At 38.1% G+C, this 13,440-nt stretch overlaps 1 protein-coding gene across 3 annotated transcripts in view; it reads left to right on the top strand.

The window, feature by feature from the left end:
• The first annotated feature begins 1,116 nt into the window (after positions 1 to 1,116).
• WDR20 (WD repeat domain 20) overlaps positions 1,117 to 13,440 on the top strand; it is a 46,368-nt gene continuing 34,044 nt past the window's right edge. Inside the window, exon 1 of one of the 3 annotated variants that reach the window (XM_014073138.2) lies at positions 1,117 to 1,429. In XM_014073138.2, coding sequence (XP_013928613.2) covers positions 1,166 to 1,429 — 264 coding nt within the window. In that variant the 5' untranslated portion in view covers positions 1,117 to 1,165. The remainder of the gene's footprint in view (positions 1,430 to 13,440) is intronic. The other 2 variants (XM_087726560.1, XM_014073140.2) reach the window with 2 other exon arrangements.

Raw genomic sequence — 13,440 nt, forward strand, 5'->3', positions numbered from 1 at the left:
CGCAGGAGGCTCATCCCACACGTATGGTGGAGCTGGAGGATGGGGATGGCCACACCTCCCATGATGGCCAACCTGTCCCTGAGCAAACTGGTTGTTAAATTATTTGAATCCCACCACTGGTTGCATGATATAGCCAATGCCTTGGGAAATTTTTATATCCTCCTCATATTTTTCCACAGTAAGATAACTTTGATGATTTGTAAGCTGTTTTTAGACCATGACTTTTGTTGGAAGAGGCAATTCTGTGAATGTCAAGAAAAATCCTACTACAACAGCTGAACTTTATATGGGCTTGATCAGTATCACTTTAATTGATGACAGTTATTATTTAACATCAGTTTGAAAGTGATTAATTCTGAACACAGCCACATTCCTTCTTATAAGAGGCTGTGAACACTTATGCAACCACCTGCTAATTTATTTCCCCCTAAAAATTGTTTTTCAATTGAACTGTACACCTTATGTATTATACTAAGGGTGGAAAAAAATCCAGTGATTTACATTTACAAAACTCTGGCATCTTAACAGACGTGTGGTAACTTTCCACTGTATTCATAAATGCATTTATACAGAAAATCCTCCCCATTCTTGGGAGTTAAGAAGCAATAAAGGTACAGAATATATGTTATTTCTCTGTGAAGATTGAGTAACCAAAAGTTGAACATTGGCTATAACAGCTGTTATACAATCACAGTAATACAGTAATGAAGAATATAGTACGAATTGAGCAACGAAAAAGATGTGCAATGTTTTCCAAATATAAATCCGCAGTTAATCTGCATTATTTTCGTCCAGAGGTACCTATGGAGCACTTGCTGCAACTTTCCTCTTATCAAATACAAAATTCCAACGCAAAAGCACTAGGAAGTAGTTTCCCCTTCGGCGCATGCTCACTCCGAAAGCTCATCTCCCTCTTAATCTTTCCATCACTTCCTTCACTCCGAAAGCTCGTCGCTTTTAATCTTTTCCACCTCATCCCGTTGCACCAGGCCGAGCCGACGCATGCGCAGCATCGCGGTAAACAGGGGAAGGCTTCGCTCCTCCCACTTCATGGCACGAACGTTTCGCCCAGCTTCCCTTCATGCGCTTTCAGACCAGGAGAGACAGTTTCCCTCTTTGCTGCGTCTGCGCGCTGGCCTTTCATCCGGGTACTGGAAGACGATGAATGCTCCTTTCCAAGATGGCGGCGGAGGGAGGAGGGAAGGAGATGAACGAGATTAAGACCCAGTTTACCACCCGCGAGGGGCTCTACAAGCTCCTGAGCCACTCGGAGTACAGCCGGCCCAACCGGGTGCCTTTCAATTCGCAGGGCTCCAATCCCGTTCGCGTCTCCTTCGTCAACGTCAACGACCAGAGTGGCAATGGGGACCGGCTCTGCTTCAATGTGGGCCGGGAGCTTTACTTCTACATTTACAAGGGGGTCCGCAAGGTAACGCGCCGAAGAGGAGGGCGGGGAGCGCCTTTTGCCAGCACTGCTGGGGGCGGTGGGTGGGTGAGAAGGAGGCACAAGGGGGACGGGTCTTCCGGCTCTTTGCTCATCCCTAGCAAGGGGTCGGCCGGGTGGTGTAGCAACCTCGGGCACACCGTGGTTGTCAACAAGGCGTTTCCTCGCCTGTTTATTCCCCTCTGCCCGTTGATACAGGGTCCTACTCTGGTCGTTTCCGAATGGACGGGATTACCTCGGAAATAGGAGGATTTCTCTTGGTTTTGCGGAGGCAAAGTTATTGCCGTCGTTTAGCTCAGCCGGGCACCTTACGTGTGGATTCAAAAAGCTAAAGGGATGAGTCGGATTTGCTTCGGGTTTTTTCCCCGTTTTATTTTCTCATTTTATGGGGGTGGGGAGTACTTTGCAAAGTTTTGACATCATTCCTCTTAAGGCAGCGCAGATGCTCTTTGGGCTTTGTGAAGGCTGAAAGTAGGTATCCTCTAAATGTTGGATTATGCTTCTGAGGGCAATGATGGAACTCATCGGTTTTAGAAATATTTTATTTTTAAAAATACTAGCTAAAGTTGTACTTAGTCTAGTGCTCTGTGAATGTTGAAGCCAAATTAAAGAGTGAGTTGATCTGCGAACACCTTTTCTACTTGTCAAAAAAGCCTGGATGTGTGTGCTTGTTTTCCCTTGTGCAAAGTGTTAAGATGATAAGAAACAATATCTAGAGGTTGGAATAATCCTTCAAGGATATGTATCAGTCAGAACTGGGTTGTTTTACTGTTTGAACTTGGCATGTGTTGTTAAAAACTCAGGTTAAATAGCCGTTCAATCATAAAACTTAGTGGTAGTTCTAGTTGTACAATGTAATTCATAATATCATTGTGAAATATTGGAGAAGGGAGTGCTGCATATGCTGCTTGAACCTTTCAGAGAAAAAGCTTCACATATGAATGTAATATGTTTAAAAGTACCTTAGTTACAGGGCAAAAAAGTATTGTATCTCTCAGAAAACATTATTTGAACTATGAGATCTTATGCATTTAATATTTTTGTCAGATAGTGAAATAGAAACAGGAACAGACCTTTTCATAGCTTTAATAATGTGGTTATTATTTAGCTTTTTGATAATATACTTTATGAAGACTTTACTTTGTAAAAGTGTAATAAATATATTTTGAGTCTTTGACTTAAGGTGGTTAACAAAATATTAAATTCTTCCTTGGAATGCATATTATATGAGGTAACAGTTCATGCACACACTGAAACATGTCCCTGGAATATCTATGCAATATAGATATTATTTAGTTAATGCATTGGCTTTAGTTCTGATTAGTTTGAACACAATATGTTTTACATGATCTACATAACATGTGTTAGCATTGAAATTAGATGTGCTGCAGTAGTCATGCTGTATATTTTACTAAAATATTGAATGTAATAGCTAAACCAAAGATAAAGGATTTAGATATAGGCAGATAGATGTATTTGGTGCTATGGAATTTGTCCTAAGTATTCTAGCAGATCAAGGCAAAATATTGAGAAATAGTGAATATTGAATGTATATTTGTTTAATAGTGAAGTATGGGTGTGAAGATGTTACATTGTTCAGAAAAAGCTAAATTAAATTCACAGTTGTGTTTCTTCCAGTATGTTGGGCAATATCTTCCATCTTTAATAGGCAGCATGGCAATGCTCTTGTTAGCTTGTGATAGATGCTGTAGTTAAGCGTGAGCTAGAATGTGTCAGATTGGAAAAAGTTGATGTAAAATATTCTGTAATAAATGATATGTTTTCAAGCATTTGTGGAAATGTCACACTTCTACTATACTTGCTACTTTTTTGCTGTTGAAAGTAGATGTGCTCAGTCTTTTAAGTGGAAAAGAATATTTGCTCACACTTTATTTTTGAGTGCCCTGGATTTCAAAGTGATGATATGTGTCATAAAATATGGGTAGGAAATAGGAATCCTTGTTAGACTTGATGCATACAAAGTCTTAACTTTTATATGTGTGCTGTACATCTTATGTAACAATCGTGACTTTTAAATTAAAAGATTAAAAATGAATGTTCATACTCTATGACAACAGGATAGATACTGAATGGTGAATTCTTGTTTAAGAAGAGCCTTTCAAATCATACTGGATGATATCTGAAGACCATCAGGTTGGTTAAGATATCATATAGCCGATTAATGAATAAAAACCGGTAAGGTTACTACAAACTTGGTAGTGGAACATTGTCTATCTAATAAGTATACTAAATTACTAATAGCTTCTAGAATAAAACTTTCATTTAAAAAAGTTTAAAACAAAGCATCCATAGGGATGTTTATGCCAAATTTTAATTGTTTTATTCTAATAGTATGTTAGGATTAGGATTAATACAATTCATGATTTAAATCAAAGAAGTTTTCTGACCTTCATTTAGACAAAATGATTTAAGTATTTTGGTTTTCTCTACATAGGATAATGGACTTCAAATGAAGCAAGCAGTTGCCTTCTAATAAGATACTCTTGGAATCAGAGGCAGATGGCCTACAATTTGAAATTACCGTATTTTTCAGAGTATAAGACGCACTGGAGTATAAGATGCAGCAAGGTTTTGAAGAGGAAAATTAAAAAAAAGTTTTTGCACTGCAAACCTCCCAAAAATGCCCTGTTTTTTGTGAAAACGGGCCCATTTTTTTTAAAAAAGAGCATGAATAGCCCTTAGGAGGCTTGTAGGATGCTCCTGGGGGGTAGGGGTGGCAAAAATGAGCAAAAAGATGCCTATTTTTCAGGAAAATAGGCCCGTTTTTTGCAAAAAAAGGGCATGGATAGCCTTTAGGAAGCTTATAGAGTGCTGTTGCGGACTGGCAGGGCAAAAAACGGCTCGTTTTTCAATCATTTCTGCCCTCCCCAGCCCCCAGGAGCTCTCTGAAAGCCTTCTAAAAGCTAAGGTCATTTTGGTGAAGGGGGCAGAGTTTCAGGAAGCAAAAAAATGCTGTATTCAGTGTATAAGACACACCCAGATTTTCAGCCTCTCTTTTGAGGGAAAAAGGTGCGTTTTATACTCCAAAAATATGGTATGTCCATCTGCCTCAGTCTTGAAAGAAACCCAAACTGCAGTTAAAATAACTAACAGAAATATATAGATTTGTGGACTTTTACAGTTTTAAACTTCATATTTTTCTGTTCTTTTATTGTAATGAAGATTATTATTTCACAGTGATGTTAACACTCTGTTGGAAAACACATTTATGATCTTGTCTTATTAGTTTTTGTATTGCAAAGCTGGATGGGACCTTGAGGGTCTTCTAGTCCAACCCCTTGGTCAAGCAGGAGTCCCTATACAATTTGAGCAAGTGGCTCTCCAGTGTCTTCTTAAAAACCTCCAGTGATGAAGCACCCTCAACTTCTGAAGGCAAGCTGTTCCACTGGTTAATTGTCCTTACTATTAGGAAATTTCTCCTTAATTTCAGGTTGCTTCTCTCCTTGCTTAGTTTCCATCTATTGTTTCTTGTCTTGCCTTCTGGTGCTTTAGAAAATAAGTTGACACCCCCCCTTCTTTGTGGCAGCACCTCAAATACTGGAATACTGCTACCATGTCTCTCTCAGTCCTTCTTTTCTCTGGCTTACCCTGTTTCTCTGAAAATAAGACCTTCCCGGATAATAAGCCCAATTGAGCTTTTGAGTGCATGCGCTAAAATAAGCCCTCCCCGAAAATATTGCAACACAGCAACAACCATGAGGTAACCATGCTCGCCATCTCCTGCATCTCAAAAATAATAAGACCTTCCCGAAAATAAGGCCAAGTGCTTATTTCAGGGATCAAAATAAAATAAGACCCTGTTTTATTTTCGGGGAGTAGTATGTGTATAAATGTCTTGTGGTATGATTCTGCGTGCTTACTCAAAATCTATTCTGGATTACTTAATATTTAACATGTTAAAATGTACAAATACATTTTCTTTATTTGTTACCAAAAATACCTGAAAAGGTTATGTTGTATAGTAGTTAACATAAATGTCAGCTTATGGGGAGTGCTTGACTTGTACAGGGAGTCCTCGACTTGTAATCATTGGTTTGGTGACCGTTAGAAGTTAAGTGCATTGAAAAAAAATGACTTACGACCAGTTTTCACATAATGATTGCAGTATCTCAGTAGTCCTGTGATCAAAATCCAGATGCTTGGCAACTGGCATGTATATGTGATGGTGTCCAGTGGTCATGTTATCACCTTTTGTAACCTAATAACCAAAGTCAAGGGAGATGCCAGATTTATTTAACAACCATGTTACTAAGTTAACAACTGCAGTGATTCATTTAACAACTGTGGCAAGAAAGGTTGTAAAATGGGGCAAAATGCTTAACAATAGAACTGTCATGCTTAGCACAGACATTTTGGGCTCAACTTGTGGTTGCAAGTTGAAGACTACCTGTAGTGTATTGTGTATGGGACTGCCTTTGAATATCATTTGAAAGGTATAATTGATGACAACTATATTGCTTGAAACTGTTTTCAAATTTTGGAATACCACCCCCTTCCTCATCCTATTTGGGAGCTTAAATACATTTCCTTCCTTGTGCCAAAAGACGAAAGTGGCAAACAATTTCAATATTGTTGCCAAAGTATTAACAACATTGTCTCTAAGAAAATTCCTGGAATCAGGCTTAACTTGAAACCCCCTTTTTCATGGCTTTGATGTATTCCTATGTCCACAGTGGAGGGTTTATCAGTGGTGCTTGTCTTTGGCCTCTCTAGAAAGTCCCAAGATTTTCTTTTCTATGCCAGAGTTTGTTTTTGTGTAGCAAATATTTTAATAGAACAATTGTTCTGTTTGTTAATTTATTTCTTTAGTTACTTTTTGTGTTTTATTGTTTTATTTTCTTTCAAATATAAATGATTCAAATATTATTTCAGCTGTGAATGATACAGTACAAGTATAAGAAAGCAGAATAACAATTTTGGGATAGAGCAAAAAAAAAACCTGATAAATATAAATCTTGTTCAGATATACAGAAATAGATTCAAATGTATAGAACCTATTTTCAGAATATAAAACATACTAAAAAAAAAAACCCTGTCAGACAGTTCTTTCAAGTCAGTTAAGAAAATAAAAATTCATAATGGCTAAACAGTTGAGTGACGTGTAAAGGAAATAACAGAATACGCAAATGATTTACGTAAGCAAATCATTTCAGGAAAAAAATCCACTGTCAAGCATCCTTATTATAACCCTACCAAACTCTAACTATCCATAGAAGATTGTGGTTTTGGATAGGGCTTGCCAAATATATTCTGCATATTATCTTCAATTGTTTCCTATAATATGCTGGATATCTATCTCACAGCTGTTACACTTCATATAGATAAAAGGCAGTTTGGTTTGATTAGTCCATTGCTGTAATTAAATAGCCTATAGACTTGGTACTATATTCTTGGCTCCTTGTCTTCTTGAACACATTCCTTTTCTGTACTGTGAACTTTCAAAATTAATGGTTTTCTGAGATTTCTAGCTAAGTTGATTTGTGTCAGTGGTGAAAGGTTTTAGCAGAAATATACAGATATCTGTTTATATACTTTTATCTTTGTATCTTGATCTTTTTTATTTCTTGAGCATTTTCGCAATTATGTAATTTATCTTAAAACATAAATTAAACTCTTCTTTGTTTTCTGAGTAATCTCATAGCAATTTATGTTGTTATAGTAGAGATGATACCTTGCCACAAAAGAGAAAGGTATAGTGTGGCTGAAATTGACAGCCACGCTTGCAGGTATTCCACTTGGATTGCCAGGGGGCAATCCCTTGTTGGGAAAAGCAAGTGCCATGCTTTTCCTAATAAGGTAACAAGTAGGACAGTTTGCAGCTGTGTTCACCAGTTCTCTACTTTATTTGAATGAGCTCTCGAGTTCATCTTATATGCCCAAAGCATTATTTTCTGTCCATGAGAGAAAATAGAGAATGGTGGCTCCTGATCATGGAGGTGAGAAGTGTGCTAGCAGAGGGTATGGTTTCAATTTGTTTAACTTGCCCCAACATCATCTAGTCTTCCTGGGTAGATGGAGAAACTGATCTGAACTCTGGACTGTTATCAGGTTCCTCAGCCTGATTTATGAGGGTTCTGAAGAAATTATGTAGAAAAATAATCCAGAAAATTGGCTGAGGTAGTGTTGCTTTCTAGATCTATAACTATGTTCAAGGAGCATGTTTATTTATTTTTCACACTTTATACCAATATGATTTCTTAGCGATATACAATTTGACATGGACAGAGACTTTATTTTCTGCACAATAGGATAACTGCATCTGACTTCAGCTTTATTCCCTATCTTGTTTATATCAATAGGCAAGATTTCATTGGTTCCTTGAATCATGTCTCCAGAGATATTACAAGGAAATGGCTGTTCTTGCAGTAAACATGTTTCTTGTTGTAGTTAGTTACAATTGTATATTTCTTTTATGGGAACAATACATACATTACAGTTTTTAAAAACTGTGGTGTATCCTTGAAGATTTTGAGATAATCAGAATAACAACTCTTCTATATTTTCTGTCACCTAACCAATGTTTTTGTCTTAGCAATTTTAATACCATGTATGTATATTCTATGGCAAATGAGATCTGGAATATTGATCATGATTGCAGAAGAACGTGCTGACTCTAGTTGGATCCTGTATCTTTTTTTAGCAGCATCCCAGGACCAAAGTGCTGCATCTGGGAATCTTTTTTGTCTGGATATCACCATTATCAGGGCATCAGGAAGAGAATCTCAGATGTTTACTATGTACAGAAGTGGATCAAGAAGAAAGCTTTATGTCAGGGTTCCAAATAGCATCCAAAATAAGTTCCAATTTATTAAGAAAGCCATGTTGGCACATTTGGAATCTGAAAGCTTCCCACTCAGTTGAAAGTTCAAGATCTTGCCCACAAGTCCATCACATGGCCCAATCTTCCACTGCCATGCTGGCAGTTCCACCCATCCAGTTCTGGAAAGGTGCATAGGTGCAAAGATAAAGGATGACCTTGTCTTTCTAGAAAGAATTTTGTTATGGCTACATATCATCTAACTCCGTACAATCCCCCCTCCCATTTCCCCACAATAGAAAATACATAGTAGAATAACAGAAAGTGTAGCAGGTCAAAGAGCCAAAGGAAAAGATGGCTGCAGGCATGATAGGTGGCCTCCCCTCAGAAGAAAAGCATATCCTGTAAAGAGAATAATGTAGGGGAAAGTATAACTAACCACCTCTCCCCCCCCCCGGGGGGGGGGCTTTGGCTTATTGGGAAATTTCTCATGGAATTATTTTACTAGCTTGTCAGCTTTTACAATGAACATTTCTCAAAGTTCCAATTTACCCCGAAGTTCGGGGTAGCTGGTGAAGTATTTTAAGGGAGATTCAGCTTAATGTCGGGGTTCCAAATAGCATCTAAAATTAAATCAGAGTCCGGGGCAAAAGCATTTCTCAAAGTTCCAATTTATTAAGAAAGCCTAATACTTTCTTCAGAGTATCCCATCCCAAACTGTTTAGGAGTTTAAATGTTTATAATAGACCTCTTACATGGAGCCCACGGATTATGGGGAAACAGATTTAATATAAGAATAATATAATTTGATTAATCAATCCATGCCAACAGTCTGCATTTTCTGTCTCTGTCTGAATAGCAATGCTGTATGCATAGAAGATGCCATTTTGAGAAAATGTAAATGCTTTTCTGCTCTCCTAATAATAATATTTAGAAACTAAAACTTCTAAATGTTACTTGACCAGATTAACTAGTTTCATTTTTTGTTTCATAATCAAGGCTAATTACTTTTACATTTGTTTTAATACTGGATTACTTTTATGGTTCTAGTTTTTTTTCTAGAAAAAGCCCAAGCTAGAAATTTTTTTAGCAGGTCTATCAAATTTGAATTGCAGACTCATTGATGATCTTATTCAATTGGCTTTATTTTCTGCCTCACTGCTCATAGAATCTTCTCCATTTTAAGGAATTAAAACATTTTTACATACATTAAAAAAAAACTTCAAAATAAATTGGATAGCAGAATTGTGCAGTGTTTCGGATTTAACTCAGAATAAGTACTCAGAATGTACTTTGGCACATGTGTGAATACAGACACAACACCTGACTGCAATTCATTAAAGCAGTGAGCAGCCACAGATCCTGTAGAAAGACGCAGCTGCCTTAACATGTTGCGGACAGCTGATGTATTCTTAGGGTTCCAAAGCATCTCTTCTTAACAAAGTGCAAAACATTTTGCAGCTGCTACTAACTTGCAACCTTTATAATTGTTGCCTGTTATTTAGCTTAGTCATTTGGGAAAGTTGATATTTGTAAGGTCAATAAATGAGAAGGAATGATTGCAACAGATTTTCAACTTTGTAGCTGAATTCTATCACCTAGTTAAGATTTCTCCTTCCTAGTTTTTATTGATGCTTTGTTGTTGCTATTCCCTTTATGATTATATAATTGCCCTTGATTTATCCATCACCTTGTCTCCTGCTTGGAGAAAGGCGGCAACAGTGAGCAAAGTTGACTATCCAAAAGAAGGAAATTACACTAGTAGATTGTAGTAATGGCTTATCTCCTGAATACTACTGAAAAAAGCTTAGGGAAACTTGCTTGTGTAATGCCATCTCTGCTAGGAAAGGAAGAGAACGATCAGAACTATATTGATCAGTGTGTAAAAGTAGAATAAGTAGAATCTTATTGTTATGGTTATGAAAACTCTTGATTCAGTCCTAATATTACTATAAAACCAGAGGTTCATCAATAACATGATATTGACTTAAAATAAGCATGTGATTTTAATTCAGGATATAGTTTGATTTGGTCAAGTTCAGAGGCCAATCAATTTGTTAGGGTCATATTGAAACCAAAACTTTATATCTCCCATTAATTATAATGAAAAATCCACACGTATGCACAATGATTTACTTTTAAATGTACATCAGAACAAATTGAAAATTTAGGAGACCTTGTTACCAGGAAGAAGCCAAGAGGCAGCAAATAGGTATGGAAGTTTGGATGGTGAAGCTGTATAAATTAATTACATACAAAGAAGTTACAACTTTACTTTTGCAGGCACATTGGCTCTTATTTGGAGATATATTTTACCAAATTTGAAATAGTTGGATACAGTATAGTTTTGGTTTGATTTTTGGTTTTGAAAGATGTGTGGGATTTTGAACCACACAGATACGACTCTTATGTTTGGCAGGCAGTTTGTATGAAAAGAATATGTATTGTAACATTTACCACTTAATTAAAAGTTGAATGGTGAGTAAGTGTAGGGATTTATTAGATATATAAGGAAGGAAAATTGAAGGGGCATATTTCTAAAAAGTGTTAAAACAGAACCCTTATTAAAGAACCCTTGTGTTATAGTTCTGTCAGCAAGGCTGCAGAAAGAGGTAGCTTAACGGGAATGAATAGAAAACAACATTGGATTGATACCAGGTTCTCATGCTATATATTGCATTGCCTGTTACTCAATGACTGCAGTTCCATCACTCCTTCCTGGATTCAATGCTTCAGAATGAGGTCTTCAGTGTTAATATCATGAGTGAGGTAATCATGGTAGCCATTTATGCAGCTGCAAGCCAAACAATTGTTACAGCATTCAGAGCATTGCTCCTCACTCTGAAGATCATTTGAGCCAAGATGAGAGAGTGAAAGGAGCAGTATGCTGGCTGGCAGGTGGATACTTAGGTAGACGACCAGGACAGCAGACAGGACAAGGATGTCAGAAAGAAAACCTTTTCTCTTTGACATGGGAACTACTTGACTCTATAATGTGACATTATCTAAAATGCATTTCTGGAATCCTTCAAGATAATCAAATAATATGAGATGCTTCAAGAAAATCTACATCCTGTTCTGTAAGCTGTGATGGCAGTCTTTCTTCATTTGTAAAGGCATATAGTTTCTGTAGAGTGGTCTGATTCAGTTTGGGTTCAGCAAAATTCAATGTGTATTTCTGGTTTACATATTGTATATTTATTTCCTACTCTCTATCCTCTTCCTAGTTTATCCTAATAATTTGCTTTGACATATGGAATAGACAAACATTTTTCATTAGTTACTCTGATCAATAACCTTATTTAGACAGTAGATTATAAATATGGGAGAACAAGAAAAGGCATTGTTACCAGTGGCTCATATCTCAAACTTGTAATTACCCACGCATCCCGAACACCCATTATATATTATTGAACCTGGACTGGTTAATAGCTTTCAGAGATAATGTATTGTTTTAAAAAGATCACAGATGTATTATCTATAAATCTCTCCATTTTCTATAGCAGTTGAGATACAGGAACAAGATAGAGATGCTACTGTTAAAGCACACTCCCATCTGCACAGTGGCATCCTAGCCTGAGCTGTCAGTGTTACCTTAGGGCTGGGATGGCGAACCTATGGCACACATGCCACAGGTGGCATGTGGAACCATTTGTCACGCGAGATGCTGCCCTGTCAGCTGGCCAGCATGTGCCAGCTGACTCTAGCCTTTTTGAGGCCATTTGTCACCTTCCCCATGCTCCAGAGGCTTTATAGGAGACTGTGGAGGACGAAAACAGTCTCCCCCACCCCCTGGAGGCCCTTCAGAGGTTTCAGGAGCTTCCCTGAAGCCTCCAGAGCTCAAAAAATCCCCAGCCCTATGTGCAAACGGGAAGTTCGGGAACGGACTTCCGGTTTGCTTGTAGGCCCAATTTAAGCCCTCTAGAGCCTTCAGGGGCCTTCCAGAGTCTTCCCTGAAGGCTCCAGAGGACAAAAAACGACCCGCCTCCAGGGGGCATGGGTGGCTGTTTTCACCCTCCCCAGGCTCCTCTAAAGCCTCTGGAGCCTGGGGAGGGCAAAAAGCCATGCAAAAAATGGGAGGGGGAGCGCCTGTCATGCGCGCTGGGGAGGGATCATGCATTGCATTATTGGTGTGGCACGCCCGTGCACGACCCCCCTGCGCTCCCTCCGCTTTTGGCACATGAGCCAAAAAAGGTTCGCCATCACTGCCTTAGGGTAATGATTGATATATCAAAGCTGTTTATCCTGTGTGATTTCAGCACTTCATCCCTGGGTTAGTTCTGAGGAGGCTTAGGATATCATGGCTTCCGTGGACCTGTTTAGGTCATCATGTGCCTGTGTATATGTGTGTGTGTGTGTGTGTGTGTGTGTGTGATGGGGAGGGCATCCTGTCACATCTGATTTCTATTTCAGAGTACTTAATCTGTCAGAAGAGAAAAAAAATGTAAATAGCTCAATTTTGATTTCTAGTATGAGTCTAGTTAGATAGCGGCTTAAGCCCACATTTCAGTCTATATTCAAAGAAGTGAAGCAGAGTTACTTCTTTATCCTTATTGTTCCATAAAGAACTATCTGACAATCCTTTTTAAAATGACTCAGTTTCTTTTAGGGAAGTGCAAGTGGAAAGATCTATTAATGGGTTACCGTGAGATTTTTGCAGTTAAAATCACTGCATTTGTTTGGAATTGGTTGGACAGACTTTAAAGTCTTGAGGGTGACATATTGTAACATTATTTGGAAAGAGTTTTAACCTATTGATCTTTAGGAAATTGACAGTGCTTGATGAGGTGAGCTTTTTGAGTGGTAATCTAAGTCTGCTTCACCTCCTGGAGAGAATACATATACAGCCTATGGTCATCTGACTGCCTAGGTCTAGGCAATTATGAATCCTTTTTTATAGGGAAGGTACCAGCATCTATGAAGAGGCACTGATACATCTCTTTAATGTTTAAGTCCAGCTATTAATACTGATAAAACTCTTGCATCGATTTGATACTTAGTAACCTTCAATTGGTTGAAACACTGTGTTACAGGGCAAAATCTTTTCAACAAATATACCAGAAATAAGTTAGCTTACAGAAAGCTCAGGCCCTGTACTCCTGAGGAGATGAAATGTGGGGAATTTTTGGCTGCTTTAACACCACTGTGCTGCTGGTGGTCAGAGTTGGTCAGCCACAGTCACATGATCCTCATATTCAACATTCCTTGACAGCTTCCC

Source organism: Thamnophis sirtalis, unplaced genomic scaffold (assembly GCF_051295495.1).
Source record: "Thamnophis sirtalis isolate CommonGarterSnake01/CBP01778 unplaced genomic scaffold, rThaSir2_p1.2 scaffold_1, whole genome shotgun sequence".
NCBI classification, from domain to species: Eukaryota; Metazoa; Chordata; class Lepidosauria; order Squamata; family Natricidae; genus Thamnophis; species Thamnophis sirtalis.